Raw genomic sequence first — 22,726 nt, 5'->3', positions numbered from 1 at the left:
GACTTACTGGAGTGATTTGTAACCTTCCCTCTGCTTTCCCCATTGACTGTGCTGGTGGGAAGCCAGCAGGGAATGTTGTAAATAATGATCATTTGATTTGGGGGTTCTGCAATCACCATAAATACAAGCCAGTTGGCAAGTATCCAGACTGGAATCACATGACTGTGGAGGTGTTGTGACAGCTAGAAGTTTGGTGACTGGTTATAAGCCTCCTTTTTCAGTGCCTTTGTAAGCCTGAATGGTCAGTAATCTATGACTCTCTCTCTCTCTCCTCTCTCCCTCTCCCTCTCCCTCCCTCCCTCTCCCTCTCCCCCTCCCTCCCTCCCTCCCTCCTCTCTCTCTCTCTCTCTCTCTCTCTCTCTCATGGCGTAAAGTCTAGTGATGATAACGATTATAAAAACATATCCCCTCTGAAACTAACACAAATTAAAGCAAAGTACTAAACTGATATGTGGTGTCAACTACAATTGCCAGTAGTCAAGATTACAATGTCTTCTTAAATTATAAATATTTAATTTTGCTTTCTGAAAAACTATAGATGAACCCTGACAATTCTTTCCCTCTCTCTCTCTCTCTCTCCCCCACTTTCTCTCTCAATAACTGATACCACAGTGGCCAGAATCCTGACTCATAATCTTATTAATTTCACAGATGAGACAAAGCTACCTCTTGTGTTGATCTTAAAATCCAAGATGGTTCGCTGGTAACTTGCTCTTCTGGTGAATTTGAACACTATACCAGAACAAACTCCCATACTGGTTTATATTTTGTAATTGTTCCCCCATAGCTTGTATCATGCAATTAGCTACATGAATGAGGAAATCTCATTTCAATGTTCTCCTAAAAGTCAGCATCTGAAGCCAAAATTTGGATTTATAATTCCATGCAAAAAAAGCTAATATAGGAAGGTGCAAAATAAAATAATCTGAGGTGTTTCCAATTCAGATTTACAAATTTCACTATTCTTGTTGCAAAAGCCCAAGAAATAAATTAATCCAAACTGGAGTTATCACAAAAGCAGGGAATAAGGCCAGGCCAAGAAAATCTACTTCCAATACTGAATATGCCAATTGGCCCTTCTCCCTGGAACCTTTATCTAATGCACAAATGTGCACAGGGAAGCATTACAACTTGTGGAGAAGTATCTGTGTGTATTCACAACACAGCACAGGATGTAATCTGGCTCAGCATTGTATAACCATTATATAAGGTCCCCACGAAGGCAAAGGGCATGTACAGTTTATCTCTCTCTTTCTTTCTGGCTCTTCAGAGCACACAAAATGGTGATGGTGCAAATCAGCAGCCTATCAAGGTATAGGTACTTTAGAAATAGTCTGCTTCAAAACTCTAGGCCCAAACAACAGTCCCTACCACACTCCATCCTCAAACAAGTAGCAAAAGAGAAGGCAGCTCTTCCTCCAAAATTAGAAGTTCAGTACAAATATCCCAGTTCTCTTCATACAGCCTTTGTTCTCTGAAAAAAATATGTAGAAGCCTAGCACTCTTCCCATTTCACAGCAGCAAATACTCCCACACGTAAAAAAAAGTGATGAGCTTCTCCTGCTAGTACGCTGCCTTCTGCCAACGGCAATTATTCAATTCCACCCATTGCTGCTACTGCTGCTGCGTTGATCAAGCAATCCTGAACACTGTTCTATTTACTCCATTTAATCAATCATCTGACAGCAACACTTCCCTAAGTGGCATAGAAAGTGGATCAATTTAAGAAACACAATTCCTGTGAGCTATATTTGCAGCACATAAAAAGCAAATAAGTAAATAAAATAGTACCAAGACAGGCCAGGATGGATGGAGTATACCCAATTCCTGGCCTTCCTTGGTCTCTTAAGCAGCTTTCACTATCATCATTCATGGAAACTGTCTTGGCTGATGAAGTGGCTGGGGGGGGGGGGCACAGTCTGCCAGAGGTGGTTCCTGTAGCTGGTTCCAATCAGGGGTGGGATCCATCCCTCCTCGGACTGTGTTTTGCAGAGGGATACAGAGGTTTAATTTTCTTCCCACTGCTATTTGGAATATAGATTTTAAAACCCTGGGTGAGGTTATCTATTAGCATGTATGCTAATGATAGTTATAACGTCTCCATATGGTGCCTAGAGACTATTCAGGTCTACATGGGGTAGAACTGGCTTCAGTTCAACCCTGACAAGACTGAGTAGATGGGGGTTTTATAACCACACTAAAAGGTCTATTGAGGTTCCAATCTTAACTCTGAATGGGGTTAGAGTTGGTGTGCAAACTGATGGCTTCAGCTTGAGCAACCGGTAGCAATTGCGGCCGGGAAAATCTTTGCACAAATAAACCCCACCCATCAATTGCACCTGTTCCTAGACTGGGAGACACTGCTTACAGTCACTCGTATCGTAGTCACCTCCCAATTGGATGGTTGCAAATGGGCTGGCTACCTTTAAAAAGTATTTGGAATTTTCAGACTATCCACAATGCAGCGGCATGTGAAATAGTGGGAACCCCATGATACGTGCATATAAGGCCAAGTTACACCACTGGCTCCCTGTAGGCTTCTAGGTGCAATTCAAGATGCTAGCTTTCATCTTTGAAGCCCTGTGTAGCAGGGGAGCGGATTACTTGCGGGGCTGCCTATCCCTTGTGGTTGATGCCTGTCCCACCCACTCTGACAGAGTGGGTATGATCCATTCTGCTTCCCTGACATGGTGTAAATGAGGAGGAGATGCCAATGCAACTAAAGTCACTGCAAAGTAAGAATATTCTATGGAGGTGGTGTGGAGGAAGGCATGGGCTGGACTGCCACAAGCACTATTCTTGATTCTTATATATTCTAATCCTGGGAAAACATATTCATATATTCAATATAAAACATATTATTCTAATACTGGGGAAACCTATTCACAGACTAACTGCTACTTGTTAGTCTGCTCACTATGAAATATTTGTTCCGCAGAAACTGGTTATCCCTACTACAGCTCATTACACCAGGCCCTTGAAAAAAGACCCATCTATCAGTAGCAGCAATGCCTGGGATACTCTGCACTATTCCATCCCCCAAAGCATTCAGCGATATGCAGTGGGACAAAATTACTATCTCCCGACCAAGTTCTTGGCACACAATTTTGCATCAGAAGATTTTATTCCTAATACCAAGCCAATATCAAGTGCCACTGACCATGGTACAGAAGGAGCCCAGAAAAATCACCTAATGCAACCATATATTGAGACTCTTTACTAATAAGGAACTTTTTTAATATTCTGATATGGTCTGCCTTCAGATGGCTTTTAAACAAAATCCTGATAGAAGCAGGAAGGAGCTTGATAGATTCAGGGGTTGTGTTCCTGCACTTCTCCCTAGATTAGTTTTCCAAGATACTGCTGGAATAGATTCTGCAGCCTCAGTCCTCAGGGGTGGCAAGGGGATAGGGAAGTATGGATATGGATGATGAGAATGAGTTGCAAAATAGTCATTGCTGGTTGGTTGGATACGAGCCAAAAAGTGGAGCCTATTACTAGACCTCAGAGATAACTAGCTCTTTAGTTCTTATGAATGGTGAATCTTCCACCTATTGGTGTGAGTAACTTCCAAAAAAGTAGTTTCAGAAACCTAAGGAACTATACTGTCTTGTCTAAAGGATACTTCAGAACTGGAGATAGAAGACCTACTGGCTGCATTAATTAGAGCAATAAATTAGGAAAATTGTGAGGCTGTTATGAGAGTATGTGAGCTAGGAATGATTATACCATGTTGCTTAAATCTGCTAACATTCTTCCATGTTTGAATAGCAGACAGATATCCTTAACAGCATGGTTGCTCATTACTGAGCAGAGGCAAATACTTCCAGCCAAGTTGGGTCATGACTGGCATTTATGTATTTTCTAGTTTATTCTTCTATCACAGAGGGAGGTATGTATTTAATGATTGCTCAGAAAATGAAGCAATGCTGCATCCTTTCCCCACACTCTAAATATGGCTAACTTGCTCTGTAATTTCCTCCCATGGTCCAGCAATGCAGATTTTCTTTTTAAACAAATGCAGGTATTAAATATATAAATGTCTGGAAAGGAGGCTCAAAAGACAGGTTTCCCTTTGCTTGGCTCACCCAACACCGTAAAAAAATAAATCCCACAATGTTGTAATACATTACCTCAAATTCAAACTTGGAGCTGCCAAAGTTAGTCCGCTGTTTCTGCCAAAAGTTATCTGGCTTGATTATCAGTGCAACGTGAATGCAACATGGAAAAGATTCCTGTAGGATCTTCAAAAGTGGCTTAATAGAGTCCCATTTTGATCCGCGCATATCTACAATTACTGTGAAACCTCGCTTGCACACCTCTTCACTAGAAAGGAAATAAAAGCAATTAAAAAGGCAAGCTGTATTACAAGTATACAATGGATAATTCATCTGCCAATTCTGTTTACATTTTCATCTAGCTACCTATTAGGAGTTTTACCTGTGGAAATATTGTCTCCAGCCAGAAAGATTTTTAAACAGCATGGTTAAGATTGGCAGGCAATCTTAACCATGTTCTGGCTATGTGTAAAAGCCTGCCTCACTCTCTGGCTTCACTTCCTGCCACACATCCCATCTGACTTTTTCATTTTCTCCCTCAATATTTTGTGAAACAGACTTGGATCTTCTAGTCAGATACTAGCAGTGCCTAAAATTTAACCTGGCACTGAAACTTTTGAAAAGCTCTGCAAATCGTAACAAGAAACAGTCATCTCAAAAGTGAACAATTTCAAAAAAGCACCTTTGCAGTGTCAAGCTTAATACCATTTATAGAGATTTTCACTGCAATCAATAATTACAAGTTCATAAGGTGAGTTCAAGCCTTCACCTAATAAGATGTGGAGTTAGGGGAAGGATGCTTTTTAATATTGCTGTTTGTCAAATACCTAAATGAAGTGTTTGGGTAAAATCACAGTAATGCCCCTTAAAGCTAATTTTGTCAAAACCATTTTCTCCCTGATACTTTCATTCTTTCTAGGACAAGCTCTCCTTGTAGTTACATAATTACAAAAATTATATAACATAGAATACAAAGTAGAAAGAATGAAAGAATAAAGCAGATTTGTCCAGTCATATATCCTCAAAATATACTGGTAGCCCAGGGGTGGGATTCAAAATTTTAACAACCTGTTCTGTGGGTGTGGCTTAGGTGGTGGGAGTGGCTTTGTGGTCATGTGACTGGGTGGACATGGCTTGGTGGTCATGTTATTGGCTGGGTGTGGCCAACTGAACATCACTCACATTGAGGCACGCATCTCCTCGCCTGGCCTCTCATGACTGTGGGGATGCTGCAACAGTCGTAAGTGTGAAAAACGGTCATGTCACTTTTTTCAGTGCCATTGTAACTTTGAATGGTCACTCCACACAAGCAAAGTACCAGCAAAGGAGGGGAAAAATACTCCAGAGAAGTTCCTGAGACAGGAAGTCTAGTCCTGCCAAGAATGTAATAAGGGTTAACGGAGAGGTGCTTTCTGTAAGCAACACCTGAATGTTTCCTTCCTGTATTACTTACAGGATTAGGCCAGTAATTTCTTCTAACAACCGGTTCTCTGAACTGCTTAGAATGTTAACAACTAGTTGTAGCGAATAGGTGCGAACTGGTAGAATCCCATCCCTGGTAGCCCCTGTAAAGGATTTTGTTTTGCTGCAGTGACACACAGCTTCAAGCCATAATACACAAAAGATGCCCTTACCTAGGGATACACGCAAGGTATGAAATGAGCCTCCTAAGGTCCTCTTGTCGTATTCTGTCATGGTTGCTTCGAGCTGGAAATGTTAGAATGGGGCCTCCACGCTTATCTCTTCCACCTGAAAAAGAAACATATTGAGTGCCCACTGTAGACTGTGGCGTACATTGAAGATAAAAGCCTCTTTCCCAGAGAGAGTTGCAATCGCTCACTGTGCATCTGAGCCAAGAATTTGGGCAAGATTGCATTTCAACAGAATGGCCCCACTGTATATGTTATGTTCTCAGTTAAAATGCACAACACTAGGGGGAGATGTGGGTAAGAAAGTTATTTTACGGCTGCAGAAATTATGTTGAATATACTGGAAGTATTTTATTTGTATCTTATGTATCCATTTGTATCCTTCATCTTGTCAAAAGGACTGCAAATGGCTTCAGAAAGAAATCCTACCTTTGCAACAATCACTGAAGGTACGGTTAGGAAGAATTGAGTCTTTTACTCAATACGTAACTATTTTCATAGGGAAAACCCATGTCCTACAGTTCCTCTCAGTCTGTTGTGTTCTCTGTCCATTTTAGGGTGGGAACTCTTTTGCAGAGTGGAAAAATAACTGAACTATGTTTTATTTAGACAGTGCTGTAAAATATTGGGCACATTCTAATGTTGCCTAAAGTACTATCACATCTAAGAAACCAATATTCTCCTATAACTTCAGACTGAGAATGGTATATTATTACTTTTTTTCTGGTGGCTGATCCCAATTTTGAATGCCAGAACAGAAAAGATAGTCCTCCCCCCTCCAAGTTGTTTACAATTCTCCGATGGTTTTCTACAAGAACCATAGCTAGACCCAAATCTTCTAAGCTTCCAAGCTGTAAAGATACTGTATGCCTTTGTACCATTCTCTCAGCTATGGGCGAGAGCAAGAAAATGAACCCATGGAAGAGACTGGTGCAGGCACAATCTGAGGAGTTAATGGAGTCAGGACTGGTTGTACTCAGCTCCAGGTGCTATCTTCTATCTGGGGTGAGAGGGATTTCCACACAGAGCATCAGACAATGCAAGATGGTAGCTATTGTCATTACTTCCCTTCCCCAAATAAGAAAGTAAATGGATGTTATTCTTTGTTCTGCTTTCCATTGGAGGAAAAAAGGCCTCAAAGTCATTTTGAACAATAGTATTCTCTTACCCTGGATTTGTCACGCAAGAGAAAAGGAATAGTAATATTAGGATTATTTTGGATAAATGGTGAGGGTGGAATGTGATTTAAATCAGCTGCACTAGAGTAACAGAATAATCTTAAATATCACCAGTAAATAACTTTATACTAAATTTATATGTTTTATATTTTTACTATTCTCTCCTAGATCATGTTTTACTATCAACCCCTCTCATCCCCTATGCTTCTCCTTCATAGAAAAATTAAGGCAACTTTCTTGCATTTGTGATGCTGTTTATTATTAGATGCAATTTTTTCTACTGCTATTACTACAAACCTGGGATAAATTCTGCTGCTACATATAATATACTACATTAGCCTTATATGTACTCTATTGCTGAATTCAAGCCGTAGAACAATACTTCTTTTTTGTTTTGAATGGTTTTTGTTGGTACTTTTTGAAGAACATTAAAAAGATATATAAACTACATAAGACAAAAAAAAAAAGAATTAAAATGTAACATACAAATGACTTAACAAGGGGTCAGAAATCTTATGGAGGTTATAATTTCCAGTATAACATAATTAACTATAAATAATTTAATATATTGCTTTAACAGACTAAAAATCAGTATTGAACTCTAAGAATGAATATTGAGAACTAAATTATAGTTCCCCAACAATTTATAAATTAAATTCTAAATTTCTGTTGTAAACATTTTAAATTCAGTCAGATGCAAGTAGTCCTCAGTTAACAACAATAACTGGGACTGGGAACTCCATTGCTAAGTGACATGATTGTAAAGCTGTGAGACGACCAGGCTGAGCCCAAGGGAGGAGTCAAACGCATCATCAGTCTTGAGTCCCTTTGTGCCCACAAAAGATCTAAGACCAGCCCACCTTGAATTACATTGATTCTTATCTATTGTCGATTTGCTTTGACAGTTAGTAGTTCAGATTCATGTAGAGAGCTTTAGTGCACAATAAACCTGTATATTCATTTGAACTGCCTGAACTCCTGATTTCCTGCTCTTGTCAAAAGCATGACATCGAATGACAGTGTTGACTTACAACTTGCAGTTCCACTTGTGGTCATTAGTGAATCCCACATGGTTTGTTAGGCACAATGTCACCTGATTGCCATTTGCAATCACTTGCTGACTTCCCCACTGACTTTCCCCACTGGAGCTGGCAGTGAAGGTTTCAAATGGTGATGATTATGACTGCAGGATGTTGTGTCCATTGTAAGTGTAAGCTGGTTGCAAGCATCTGAATTGTGATCAAGTGTCTGTGGGGTTGCTATGATGGCTGCAACTTTGAGGACCGGCTATACGTCTCCTTGTGCACCACTGCTAACTTTAAATGATCGTTGAACAAACAGTTGTTAACTGAGGACCATGTATACCACAATATTCCCTCTTACAATATTCCCTTTTGTTTCTGCAAATAAGGTAGACTAATTCATTGTAAAGTAAGGCTCAGAAGATTTTATGTTCATCTTATTAATAATTAAATCTTACAACCTAAATGAATTATTATAAATCTCCATGGAGAAAATTTCTTAGTTATTTTTTCTTCATAAAAATAAACAGCAAAACAAAACAAAAGAAAATCTGGACTTATTTTTGTTCTGCATTTACCTCCAAGTATTCACTACATTAATTATTTTGCATGATCCCTTGTGAATGGCTTATTGCTGTTTGTTTCAGTCTAAAGGTATTTATGCAGCGCATCTAGAACTCCCATCCCCTTTTTAGAGGTAGGGAGCCAGGAGCTCCAAGCCACTTTGAAATCCATGTTAAACAGCTAGTATAATACTATTTATAGTCCAGAACTACCAGTCCATCTCTCTTTTGAATCCTGTAAAATCTTTAACTTAATCTAATTTAAATCTTTTATTGGGTCACACGTAGTTCATTATTTATTATGTCCGTCAATATATAGAAGTAGGAAAAACATTCTAGCCAGTCTTTATAGCAAAACAGGAGTGGAATACATACAGAAAGATGAAATCTTGGGGCGAGCACTATTTCATTATTACTGCAGTTATAGTCAGTCACTGGACAGTAAAGCCATTTGATTGAAGGATGATATTCCCAACCAAGGCTGTGCTTTCAGTCCAATTTAGAAAATTATGCACTGATAATCATAGCCATAATATATTCTGTTCAGTTCCATGCCTAGGCCTCTTACATTTGTTAGGAAAACAGCCAATTAGGCCTGCTTACATTTATTCTAATGCTGGTATACTGCTCTGCTGGATTTTAACCTTAAACTTAGGTTATAAGAAAGTCTAAATATAAATTGATCAAGGACATGAGGCTTTATTATCAAATGTAGAAGTGATCCATTGATCCCACAAAGCAGAAAAATACATAAGGGGGAGATGAAATACAAATGTAGAAGAAACGTGGCTGTCTCCTCTCCCCTTGACGATGAAGTTAGTTTAGCATCATTTGCCCATTTGCACTACTACAGATCTTTTCTGAAGTACATCAATGTTTTCATTTTCTCACCAAGAACAAAATACTGGAATATGGAAAGGAACGAACTTACTTATCCAGAACTGAAATGCAGTCTCATAGGCTGAGAGGGCCGTCAGGTTTTGCTATTCGGCAGTTAGGATGGTTTTCGAGCCACTTTAGGATTTTTATGTGGATTTAGAAGTGTTTGTGTGATGGCAATGTTTACAGTGAGTAATGCTCTGATCCCCAAGTGGAAACTTTCACTCCAGTCAAAATGGCAGCATTTGGTTTCTTATATGAAGTAATTTGATATGAAACCCAACTGGAATTTTTATTACTGTTCCATAATTTACTAACTCACCTGATGTCCATACTATTAACAGATACAGTAGATTCAGCCTTGCCAGTTAGACCAGTCAGGAAACATAACGAGATACACTAATTCTACTTTCTTCTAAAATTACATTAACAGAATCTTGCAAGTCTGTAAGTACAATTTTCCCAACTGTCGTCTTTATAGCTCAAGAATTTAGAATCCCTTTCTAAGCCTCTTGCTCTATCCACTATACAGTTGTGGGTTATCCTGTCTCTTATGTATGTGCATGTGAGTGGGTACCACAAAATTTTTAAAAGGACTACTTTAAACATGAACTGTGCCAACACCAAAGACATCATTATTGGAACACATAAGTAAATGCACAAGAAAAGAAGCCATAGAGAGTCCCTTCATCACCAGTGGCCAAGAAAACACAACAGCCAAAATTCCAAGAAAGGAAGGGCAAGAGGGGGCAGACTGGCAATAGAAGAACAGGAAGATTGTTGTAAAGGGATAACAGAAAGGAAAAAAAGGAGGAGAATATCACAGTGAAATTATACCCAGTTTCTGCTATTTTCCCAAATCCCTGAGTCAGATCTCAAGACATCCATTCAGCTTGCAGCAAGCGTGACAGCTACAAACAAAAAATCCAAGTACTTGTTCAGGAGCATTTATACAGCTCCTGAGAGTTTAAAGAAATGCATCTAGATTATTTCAGTAGCCTATACAACACCTCTGTTAGGAAAGGTTTGGATGGATGAGGGCCAGTTTTTATGTCATGTTTATTTAGACTTATGGTTAAGTATGAGTGCATTTGCTTGCTAGTGCCAATTCTTCCTTCTCTCTCCCACCCGCATTTCCAACCAACATGACTAGCAAACAGCCATATTTGGGTAATATACGGCTTAGTGTACTATGCAGGACATATATTACTTCCAGACTCAATCGGCCAGAGAACATAACCATAAATAAATCTACCATAGGCCACAACTATATTGTCTGGTTGGCTGAGACCATGCATAGTGTATGTCTTACTCTCAGACATATATTACACCAACTTGTTACAATCTGTGTGCCTTCCAGATGTATGGACTAACTCCTTCAATTCTCTTTGGCTGAAGTGGAGAGTGGAGAAAGCTAGGGAAAACTGGAGGAAGCCCTATACCTGGGAGGAGAAATTGCTCTATCTAAATCACTGTAGAAGCAATAAATGTGCCTTCTTCATACTTAACACCAATCTGGCACAGCATATTACATAAAGAGGTTATTTGATTGTATTTGCACATTGTATTTACTCAGGCTTATGATTAAGCATGGAACATATCTTTGGACAGTTAAAAAAAACACCCTGCATAATAGTGGCCTGATCAGAGTCAGAGCTTCTCTGCATCTAGTGACTAAGCCTCTTTCATTATCTGTGCTCTCCCCATTTTGTGATCCTCCCAGTAAGATCAGCAAGGTTGCTGGGTGTTCATATGCAAGTGTACATGTGTGAAAATAGAGCAAACAGTGATTACAATGTGCATCAGATCCATTTTGTGGTCACTCCTTCACATTCCTACTTTCAGAGTCTAGAAAAGGAGATAGAATGCTAGTAACAGATTAGCTCCCTTTGACTAGGTTCACAGAAGCTAGATTGTGTGCATGTTGTGTGAGCTAATGCAGACAAGAACTCTTCCAATAGTCACTAAATTCAAGACTGGGAACCAGAAACTATAGATCAATTAAGAAATGTCACATTTTTCATTCTGCAACGTGATACTGTTAAGCAAAGAGTTAAAAGGCACATGAACATGAGAAACCAATTGTTCAGAGATTTCAAAGAAAGAGACCAGGATAATCCCAATGCCTTTTGCAATACATGACAATATTCCTTGTTTCTTGTTTCTTCCAACAAGTTGCTCTCCATTCTCATTTTTCCAATGATTTAGAAACTAGGCAGGGATTAAGCACATAATACCAAGGAAACAAGTGTTCAAATATGGACATGATGTTATGGAATAAATGCCAACAAAGTGTTGCCCTCCAAATATATTGAACTATAGCATCTATTTGTAGTGGCCATTTTAGCCAAGCATGATGGAAACTAACATGCCAGGTAAAAAACACTGAGTTAATGAAGCAAAGGGATAATGAAATAGGGATATCTTATTTCTAGATAGTATGTTCAGAAGTAAGAAAAGAAGGATGTAAATGAAGCAATGGTGTGTGTGCAAAGTTTTTTTTAAAGAAAGATCTTGTGTTATTTTTACATAAAAGTCCTAAGCGCTAGTATTCAAAATAACTCTGGAATATTTAGCTCACAGCAACAGGTAAACACAAACAATCAATATCACACCAAAGACTTCATGGAAGAATGATAGCTAATTGTTGAGTATTTGAAAGCTACCCAACAAAATATACAACGCCCCCACCAAGAAAACTATTTGTGAAAGTAAAGTGAAAACATGCCATAAATAATCTTCAAACTCTCTTCTCTCATGTTATGAACTGGTTACATAACCCACGCATATGAGTTAAGAGTCCATCTCCTAGTTTTAGGGATGATGGTTGTATGAATTATGCTAAGGAATTCTAGGAGTTCACACATCTTAAAGTTGCTGAGATTAAGAAGACTGATTTGTATTACATCATTTGTATTTCTATTTTTTTTCCTGAGTAGTTCTACCTAAAGATTTTGTTGGAAGAAACTAATTGACAAAATGCTGAGGGTATGAACGTGCATCAGAAGAAATATAATAAACAATTGAAGATATATTCATTGTTACTCAGTTGTCTTAATTATGTATTGCACTTGTCAGTGATCATTCATCAAATATCTAAGTAATACAAGTCAAGAGCATAAATACATTTTATTACCTGAAAGGTATGCAACTTTCTCCTTGAGGATTGGAAGGACTTCCATAGCTTTCATTTCATCATTTTTACGAAATCCTGAAGACAAAAACAAAATGGATATTAAGTCCAGTTGCACAGGAACAGTACCATTATTTTAGGATCTCATTTTTTATACTATTGGGGCAGGATGCATTTTTGTTTCGCACATCTAAGAATAAAACAAAACAAAAATGCTGATCATTTAAATTGTCAAAGAAAAAGTTTTTATGAAATTTGAAAACCTGGATACACTGAGTATACTTTACAACATCGCAACATGAAATACAATCATTTTAAAGATATAAGGAGTCCTCACTTTACCGGTGGACCATTCAGCCAAAGTTTGAAATTATAACAGTACTGCAAAAGGAGACATATGAGCTGTTTTTGAAGACGCAGCCCTTGCAGCATCTCCTTGGCCACATGATCGAGATTTTGCTGCCTGACAAATGGTGTGCATTTACGATAGTCACAACCCCTCACAATCACCTGGTTGCCATTTGCCACCTTCACAGCCAGCTTCGGACAAGCAAAGTCAAGGGGGAATCTGGCAGGAAGTCACAAGTTGTGGCCACATGACATTGGGATTAAACAACCGCGGATGATTCCCTTAACAATTGCAGCCAGAACTGACTTCATAAGTTGATATAGTCATGTGATGTTTCACTTTATGTCCACATTGCTTAGTGACAGAGTTGCCAATCCTAATTGTGGCAAGTAAGTCAAGTCTACCTGTATACATTTTCTAAAAATCAGTGGCAGCTATTTGGAACAAGACACGGTTTTCCTAAGGCATCCAGAATTCTGGGAACCTCTACAAGGTATTTATTTTGGGATTCCAATCCTCTTCAGGGCATTTACTACATAATCCCTCTTTATGTCCATCACTAATTTTTCAAAGATCTTTGGACTAGATTAAGGAATGACCAGATACAGAGATGGGCAAGAAATTATCAGTATTAAATTCAGACAGCTCGGAGAAGAGAGCCATAGCTCAACATAGTTTCTGCTCTGATTCCCGGGATGTGACATTTGTGATCATAACGAATTCAGTCCGATGTTGCACAAAAAATTTAAATCTATGTTCATTATCTGAATTGGAAAAATGCAGTGGATATTTACTATAAGGACCTAATCATTTGTTGTAGCATATGAGGCAGAGATCATGGTCCAAGCAAATCATCCTAAAGGTGCTTTTTTTCAAGAGGCCTCTTGAAAAAAGCACCTTTGGGACAACCATGACCTGGATGATTGAGAATCTCTGTAGACATCCAAGGAAATTAGTTTCAAACCATGGATTTTAAAGCACCATACCTAAACTGATCAGTGTTAGAAAAAGTTAGCTGAGATTCTGTCCTACTGCAATCAGTGATAGAAGACAATAATGGACAAATCTGCAGGACACCATTTGCTAAACAAGTGAAACAAAATGCACAGAGAGTATGCAAGAATATCAACATATTCTTGTCAATCAGTTCCTCAAGCATTTTGTGGCATCTGGAAAGCCAACATTTTCTCTTTTTAAAGATAAAGGTAAAGGCTTTCCTAGTCCAGTTGTGTCTAAGCCTAGGGGGTAGTACTCATCTCCATTTCTTAGCCAAGGAACCCAGCTGAGGGAGCCAGGGTTGTCCGAATACACTTCTGTGGTCATGTGGCTAGCATGACTATATGTCGAGGCGCATGGCATGCTGTTACCATATCACTGAAGTGGTACCTATTTATCTACTTGCATTTGCATGCTTTCAAACTGCTAGGTTGGCAGGAGCTGGAGCAAGTAACAGGAGCTCATCCCAATGCACAGTGCTTAGGTCTCAAACCTGGGCTATCAGCTTTCCAGATGACAAGCTCAGCATCTTTACCTGCTAAGATTTTTCCCCAATCCCTCCATGTTTAGGGGGAAGAAATAAGAAAAACTAGCAGCAGCCTGAATCGAAGTTGGAACTACCTTACATGGGGTGAGATAAGACTGAGCCTTCTACATGCCTGCAGGAAATAAACATGTAATCGAGCCTGGCTAGCAGAAATATTTCACTTCTCCTCCTGGTTCTATATCCAGAGCCTGAAAAAGAATGCTAACCAAATTCCACCACCCCCCTAATTGCAATTCATTTTGCAGCATCATAGTTAAAGTGAATTAATGAAAACAATATTATGAGCACAACTAAAGTTAAGGACTCCTCCCCCCATTTAAATTATGATCTAGAATTAGACTTCAAGAAGAATTACCCTTTAAGTTATGGTTTGCAATCATCTGTTTGTTTCAACAGCTTATTGTATTCATTAAAATACCAGAAGCCTCTTTTGCAATGGATACTTTCATGAAACCCCTTACCGGAAGAATTTTTAAGTGTTTTTTAAAAGCTCCAGTAATCAAAGAGATCTTTAAACATTTTTAGAAAGGAAACATGACACCCTTAACACACAGTTCCACTGAGAAAAAACATGTTCTTAATTATTAAATGGCCTCCCTATGTTTGAATCAATTAAAGCTTTAGTTGATAGGTCATAAACGGATTAAAGCCTGCAATTTTAGTAATAATGAAAACAGTATTCTGTAACTGTAGTAAGTGTGCCAAAAGCAGAGTAGTGAAAAGTATGCATGGAATGTTAGGATGGGAAATTTTAAGAACATCTCACAAAACTGGTAGTTATCATCATGTACTGCATAACCTCAATGGAACAGACTCCAAAAGCCACCAATCAAAGCTTTAGAGACAATTAAATTACACAAATGTAATAATGAATCAAATGATGGAGATTCTGGATAAGTCAGAAACAAGGAGGTTTAATTTTGGGACTGGGCAATAGTATAAATAGCTACAGACCAACCAATTTATTTAATAATATTAGTGTGTATTACATGAGCATGGCCTAGAGTTTATGTTCATTTACCTCATTCACAATCATTTTGTTAGGAACGTTCACAAAACCTTAAAATTAAAATGTTTTGTTCCACATTCCTTGGAAACTTTCTAACGAAATCCTTTTTAGAGTTTCATCTTCAACAGGACAAAATTCAAAACTATTCAAATATTCCATGTTCCAAAGAAACAATCTTGAAATTTTCCAAATATTCTGTCCCCTCCCCCTTCTTCTTCTTCTTCTTCTTCTTCTTCTTTTTTTTGGTCTTGGGATCACAAATGTAAATGGTTGGTAATTAGTGCTGAATCTTATATACCAGGGGTCCCCAACCGCCGGTCCGCGGACCGGTACCGGCCGCGAACAAGCCTTACCGGGCCGCTGGTTGCTGGGCGCCGCCATCTTTTTTGGTAAAAAAGCAATTTTTAATCAAAAGATGGCGGCGTCAGCGCTTAGTGAGCTTTTCCGGTAGAAAGCCATTTCTACCGAAAAAGCTCACCAGAAGCGCTAGCGCCGCCATTTTTTGACGAAAAATCACTTCGTGACGTCACCGGAAGTGATTTTTCGTCAAAAGATGGTGGCGCCCAGCTGACGCCGGAACCGGGCCGCGGCGCCAGCTGACGCCGGAACCGGGCCGCGGCGTCGAAAAGGTTGGGGATCCCTGTTATATACCATTCAATATCCTAAAAAATGGCAACTGGGGTGATTAAAAAGTACTTAAAATGTTTTAAACATTCCCATAACCAACAACAGATGCAACAATTAAGCACAAATTTGCAACCTGTTCTGCCTGCACAAACACCTTATCAAGCATAGCCCATCAACATAGCCCATCAACACCTTAACAGTAGTTGACTTCTTTCTAATACATACATGTTTTCTATTTGGCTTTCTGTCTACAAAGCTCAAAAGGAAAGTAGAACTTTCCAAATGCAGGCATTACCTATCTGAAAAAGAAGTAAACAACACAATTTTACAAGAACTGGATTCTAATTTGCCCTGTCACAGATTTTTAAACCAGCAATAAACTTACGTAGTAGTCAGGTAACTTACAGTGAAAACTTTTTCCATCTCTGAACACACGGTACATCTAGCCTCCTTCATTCCTAGTGACTTTCCTTTCTTCAAATTAGCTCCAGCCAAAGAGAGAAAGGATATAAAGTCTACCTTCTGTTTTACTGGCTAATTGTCAGTTTTCCTAGGTGGAGCAAACAGGAAATACATGCACCAGATGAGCTAATTGTACTTTATTGCAAGGCTGCATTAATAGAACCTTGCTAAGTTTGATAGAACTAATCTCCTACAGTCTCTTTTACAGATCAAGAAGTTAGGGAAGTTCCTTTCTGAATTTCTTTCTCAGGCCATTATTTAGCTGTGGACTATGGCCTCTGTTATCTGATCATTTCCTAGGCACCATCAGTTTTCCCCATTTCCAAGGTCATTACCACAGACCATTACACTAATGCACTCACCAAGTTTTTTTGAAGAATGTCTGAACTCTCAAAACAATAAAACAAAATATTGTTTGATCCTGAGTTTGGGATAAAAATCCAAAAATAGCTGCAGTTCAAAGCCAAGTATGTTCGTTCCCCTACCAGCTACTTTCACTACTCCAAATTCAAATAGATCAATTGTTCTGGTACTTGCCATTATTTGGCAATAATGTAATGCATTTTCTATCAATCTGATTTCAAAAATTGTTAGTTCTAGGAATATACCTTCTCTGATTTATTGTACTTTACAAACTCTTATTTATACTGCACAATTTATAATTAAATTGGCACTGACACTTCTTTTGATTGACATTAATGTGTTTCTATAATATCATATAGAGATCATGATAGCTAAGCAAGATAAACCTAGAATAGGAACTGTAGATTTGAAAGTTCAAAAACCACCTAGGAGGAGATCAAAGTCTGTGATTCCCAAACCTTTTCCTTTATTACCCAAAATCATTTTATCAGAAAGTTTTACTGAATTTCAAGGCCTGTCATTAAATCCTTTCCTTCAGCACCATCATAAATTCAAATGGTTGTTTAATGAATGGTTGTAACTTGAGAATTATATTATAAAAACAACATCATGGAATTTGATGACATTTCACCAAATTACTACTAGTCATTTCATTGATTTTGGTCTTAATAGGAAAACTTTAGGAAATGTTGGAATATACTTTAGTATGCATGACAATATTTAAGTCAATTTAAATGTCCCTGATGGGTTGATGTTATTACTAAAAGAAAAACTATTATCCAATTTGGGGTAAATTACTAAGGTTTGGGAAGCACTGACCTAGGCAAACTAGTTTCTTAATACTTACTTTTTTTAGAATTAAGTATCAAGCTCAATATGGGGGACTCTTTTACTACAGCTTTCATCTAACATCTTTTTTTTTTGTATGTATAATGTGCATGTTTAATCTGTATGTATGTATGCCTATGTCTTGACTCCAGGCAACTGCCTGGACAAGTCTAGGCAGTTTTCTTGTCAACTTGCCTTCGACCTAGGGCTGAGAGAGAGTGACTGGCCCAAAGTCCCCCAGGCTAGCTTCATCCACAACTAAAACTCACGGTTTTCTGATTTCTAGCCTAGAGTCTTAACCACTACACCAAACTTGCTCTCAGTGTCATATTTAGTAGTTCAAAACAAAGTAGTAATGTCCTGTATTTAATTAGGTCTTTTGCCATTGGAATTGAAACCACTATTACAATCATGTATACTTATTACTGCCCCGAAAGAACTTCCAGAGCAACTTCAGGGTGAACACAGAGAATTTATAACAGAGCCCTGTGATTTAGCATAATTATGGATAAGATCAGTACAGGTTTAATTCAACAAAGGAATGAGCAAGCATTTTCAAGGTAGACTAATGGGTAGCAAATATTTTGTGTGAATAAACTAAAGTGGTTCAAAAAAAATCTGTATTTTTCATCTCCCGATTAAAACATTAACCACTATATTACCTGAATCCCCTCATTATTTCCTTTTTCATCTAATTATTTGAGCCAATCAAGGAACTTTTCAATGAGGTTATACATAAAAAAGAACCTGCTTCATTTCTGTTCTTCAATTAAAATAGTCAGCAACTGGGGAATTGCTTAACAAAATCTGAGAATTTCCCTTTTTAATAGCAAAGTTAATGAGGTACACATGAACCAAAACAAAATAGGAGTCCTTTGTGAAAGAATGGATACTTTCTATTACATGTGTCACAATAATCAAACGGATTTTAACAAAAACCAACCTTTTAACATATTCAAAATTCAAGCTCACTTACGAGGCCGCCATAGATTCAACCCCAGAATTTCAATCCAGTTCAGCAATTAATAAAAATTTTTCAAAAGTAATCTTTTGCCTCTTATTGTGGATTAATTGTTCAGAAATAAAGGAAAAAAAGGTGTCTATTTCATCTTAAGAATATTCATATATCTAGTTTATTCACAGGGTTTCTTTTTGGGAGATAACAAAATGAGAACATTATATTTCAGATTTGAACCCTGAGGGTTTCAAAAATCACTGTGTATATGCACCGAGCTATAATACTGTGTATATCTGCATCAATCTCTACTTACACACACTTCAAGCAGGCATTCTCAGCACCGCACATTAATAGAGATGATGTCATCTTTTCAAAATCAGAGCAGTCTGCAGCTCCTGCTACTGTTGTTTCTTTCACTGCAGTGACTGCAGTATTCAGAGGATTTGCAAAAGACAAGGCAACCCAGAAAATAAATAAATAGAAACTGGATTGGGAAGCTCAGGAAGAGAGGTGACTTATTGAAATCCTGCTTGGACAGAGTTTTATTTTAAAAAGAAAGAGAAGTATTCTTCGAGTCTTTGCATTCTGTGAATTTACCATGCGCAAGAATTTATGTTATGTGATTGAACAAAGCATCTTTGATACTTTTGGCAAGTCTAAATTGACCTGTTCAACAAGATTTTCATAGAATAATGGGTGTCCCTCAGAGAAACAAGTACTTGGGCCAAATCTGAATAATTTCCACTGCTCTTTTTGTGTGCATCATTTCATTTCCTCTTTCTAAGAAACCACAAATGTAGTAAGATATAAGCCACCAAATGATCAGAATCGTAAACCAAAATAGGGCTTTCTCATCATTTAAGCAAGAATAATGGAAGTGAAATTATTTGATTTGATTATATTTGGTGGTTTGGTTTCTTTTACTTCTTTTTCTCGTACTTATTTTTTATAATATATTGTAATAGAATCAATAAAGCTTGATCACAACCTTTGCACCTTTAAAATGTCTTAATTAGATATTTTCTATATATTTAATAATCACTGCATTACTGTGTATCTACTGTAGCTACCAATGATTTCAGCACAATAACAGATGTATTTCTATTTTGTGGTTGGAATTATTTCTAGACAGGACTATATAAGTGTCGTATCTTTTGTGCATATTTTGGAAAAAATGCATCATACTCAAGCAGCCCAATAAAATTACTTTTTTTAAAACTTCAAGGTAATGAGTAACAAACCTTTTGTTAAAACTGAAAAACAGGAATATACTGTGATTTAACCAAGTTTATTGCTTTGTGATAAACCTGAGGGAAAATCTCATGCATGTAATTTTAAAGATCAGTTTTGTGTCTCTCTGTTTTAATGATACAGTTTATTTTCTCTCTTTTGGCACATATATGAGCACATACACATACACACACACACACACACACACACACACACAAATAGTACAAAGCATGCAATGATTTTCTTGAAATTTAAGAGATTCAGTGTTTTGAATTTTTATTCCTAAAATATTATGTCACTTGATATCATATCTTCATTACAAACACAAAAGGTACAAATGCCATTAAAATGTCAGAATTCTACATTGTACACTCTGCAAAATTTCTGGAAAATGATCCAAGGAGTTATCTCAGCAAGCAGTCACAGCACAGCACAACTCCGGGTACATAATATGCTACACCAGAAGTGTGTAATTCAAAGCCCACTTGCTTTCCCATGAGCTCCAAAGGCAGAATTCATCAACATTTCAGATTCCCTGAATTTTAAAAAGATTTGAAGAGTGTCTTAACCATTTCTAAGGTTTCAAGCACATATTCCTCCCCTTGTTTTGAGTATGCCAGTTAAAAGTATATGATTAATTGTTCCGTTCCTGATGAACATATACTGAACTTGCAACAAAGATCAGTTCACAGTGATGCAGCACAAAAACACATATTGAAATTCAGAGCATGTTACATCAGGCAGTGGTATTTGTGAAGCAAATTGTACTGAGTATAACTTAACATTGAACATGATATCTTTAGGAACATGAGTTCCTAAAATGATTACATGTACCTTATTCCCCCAGCATGTACTAATATTCTGTGCCAATCCCACCAATCAGTACATTTGATATACTTATAGCTTAACAATACACACATCTAAATATCAAATTTTATCAAACGGTTAGCAGAAAAAAATGTAGTTTGCTAACTAAAAGGAAAATAAAAATGAACCATTGTTGCATTAGTTAATAGGGCATCTGCATTTTCTCACTCCCTTCCAATAACTGACCTTGTACAATTGCTTAATTTGTTTTATCTTTGTGATCAACTAGCAGTTTGTTATACAATTCAGTTAGTTACAACAACACTTTCTAAATTCCAACCTAATTCTGCTGCACTTTGACTTACCTCTTTTCTCCTGTTAGAAAATGATATTAAATTTAATAGCCAAACAAACTAGAATTTTATAGGAAATGCTTAGGAGGAAAAGAAGAAAAGGAATCACTGCACATCAATTTCACTGCAAATGTGACTCCTAATGTAGTTCAAGAAAAAGCAAACCTCCTATTCAAAATCCTTACAGCACAGCATATAGCTACGTGCAATCTGTTAGCTAACCCTTTTGCTTCCTTGGTCTGGCACACTTCCTCCAGTTTGTCTACATCTGTATAGGAAACACTTCACCTCTTTTTTATAAATCTGAAATATGCCGCACAACAGCAGCACAAAGTTATAAGCTACTCTGGAACTCAGGAGGCAACAGTATTATTATACAGAATAAAAATGCACAGGCTTTTGCACAGATACAGTAGTTCTCAATCAAGCCCAACATTTCTGTTGCTAAGTGAAACATTTGCTACGGGAGTTTTGCCCCATTTTACAACCTTCCTTGCCATATTTGTTAAGTGAATCACTGCAGTTGTTAAGTTAGTAACACAGCTGTCAAATGAACCTTGCTTCCTCATTGATTTTTGTTTGTCAGAAGGTAGCAAAAGGTGATCACATGACTACAGGACACTGTAACCGTCATAAATATATGTCAGTCGAAAGGCATCTGAATTTTGATCACGTGACCATAGGGATGGTGCAACAGTTGTAAGTGTGAAAAACTGTCATAAGTCCTTTTTTCAGTGCCATTGCATCGTTGAATGGTCACTAAACAAAGTCAAGGGCTACCTGCACTCAGCTTGAAGTATTAAAATAGAGAAGCTCTCACCTCTGTACCATGCATGCTCTTGTTTGTAATTTTTATCTGATACTTACTAAATATTCATGTACAGTACTTATATTTATGTTTATATTGTACTATAAGGCGCCCAGATTTGCTTTGGATACGGGCAGCACATTAAACAAACAAAACAAATAAATAAGAACAGTATATAGAGAAGGGCTCTTGATAGCCCCAAAGGTTCTACCTAGCCCTCTCCTTTCAAATCATAACATTCAGTTTGGCTAGCTAGAAACTGTGGGAGCATCAGTATTCAGCAGATTCTGACCAGTTCTGGAGAACTGGTAGCGGAAATTTTGAGTAGTTTGGAGAACCGGCAAATACCACCTCTGACTCGCCCTGCCCCCATATATTCTCTGCCTCCCAAGTCCCTTCTGATTAACTGGGTCTTCTTTTGTTGCCCTGCACAGGAAAATGGAGCTGGAAAGCAGGTTAGTGGGGTGGGGAAGGAATAGGGATTTTGCAGTAACCTTTCCCCAGGAGTAGGGAGGAAATGGAGATTTTACAGTATCCTTCCCCTGCCACGCCCACCAAGCCACACCCACAGAACCGGTAGTAAAAATGTTTGAATCCCACCAGTGGGGAGCATAACCAACAAGTAAGAAGCTCTGTTTCTTACATATGTTCAAATAACTTGCTTGAGGATGTGGAATCTTCAGCTGTGGAATTTCTTCCTAGTAAACATATGTTAGAACTTCATGAGAAGTTTAAAAAATAGTCTTTAGGCTATAGCTTCTTGGGAGCTGCTTTTTCCTTCCCTGTTAAGGTTTTCATGATCCTGCAGTTGTTATATTAATTTATTGGTTTATTGCTTTACATTTCCTTGAGTTGTGTATACATATACATAATCAACATTTGAACGTGTGGGTCAGTTGTGGCAAAC

The 22,726-nt window shown here is 37.8% G+C and overlaps 1 protein-coding gene across 1 annotated transcript in view; it reads right to left on the bottom strand.

The window, feature by feature from the left end:
- The window catches only part of TRIO (trio Rho guanine nucleotide exchange factor), a 267,208-nt gene that overhangs the window by 168,907 nt on the left and 75,575 nt on the right, over nt 1-22,726 (bottom strand). The window contains exons 2-4 of the mRNA XM_026673423.2: nt 12,486-12,560; nt 5,693-5,807; nt 4,134-4,326 (exon numbers count right to left, since the gene is read on the bottom strand). Of these exons, the coding sequence (XP_026529208.1) occupies nt 4,134-4,326; nt 5,693-5,807; nt 12,486-12,560 (383 nt within the window). The remainder of the gene's footprint in view (nt 1-4,133; nt 4,327-5,692; nt 5,808-12,485; nt 12,561-22,726) is intronic.

This window comes from Notechis scutatus, chromosome 3, assembly GCF_049901735.1.
Source record: "Notechis scutatus isolate UNSWTSFEM ecotype Mainland chromosome 3, rNotScu1.2, whole genome shotgun sequence".
NCBI lineage: Eukaryota > Metazoa > Chordata > Lepidosauria > Squamata > Elapidae > Notechis > Notechis scutatus.
The sequence above is the reverse complement of the archived record's forward strand: the minus strand, read 5'-3'. Positions and strand labels throughout refer to the sequence as shown.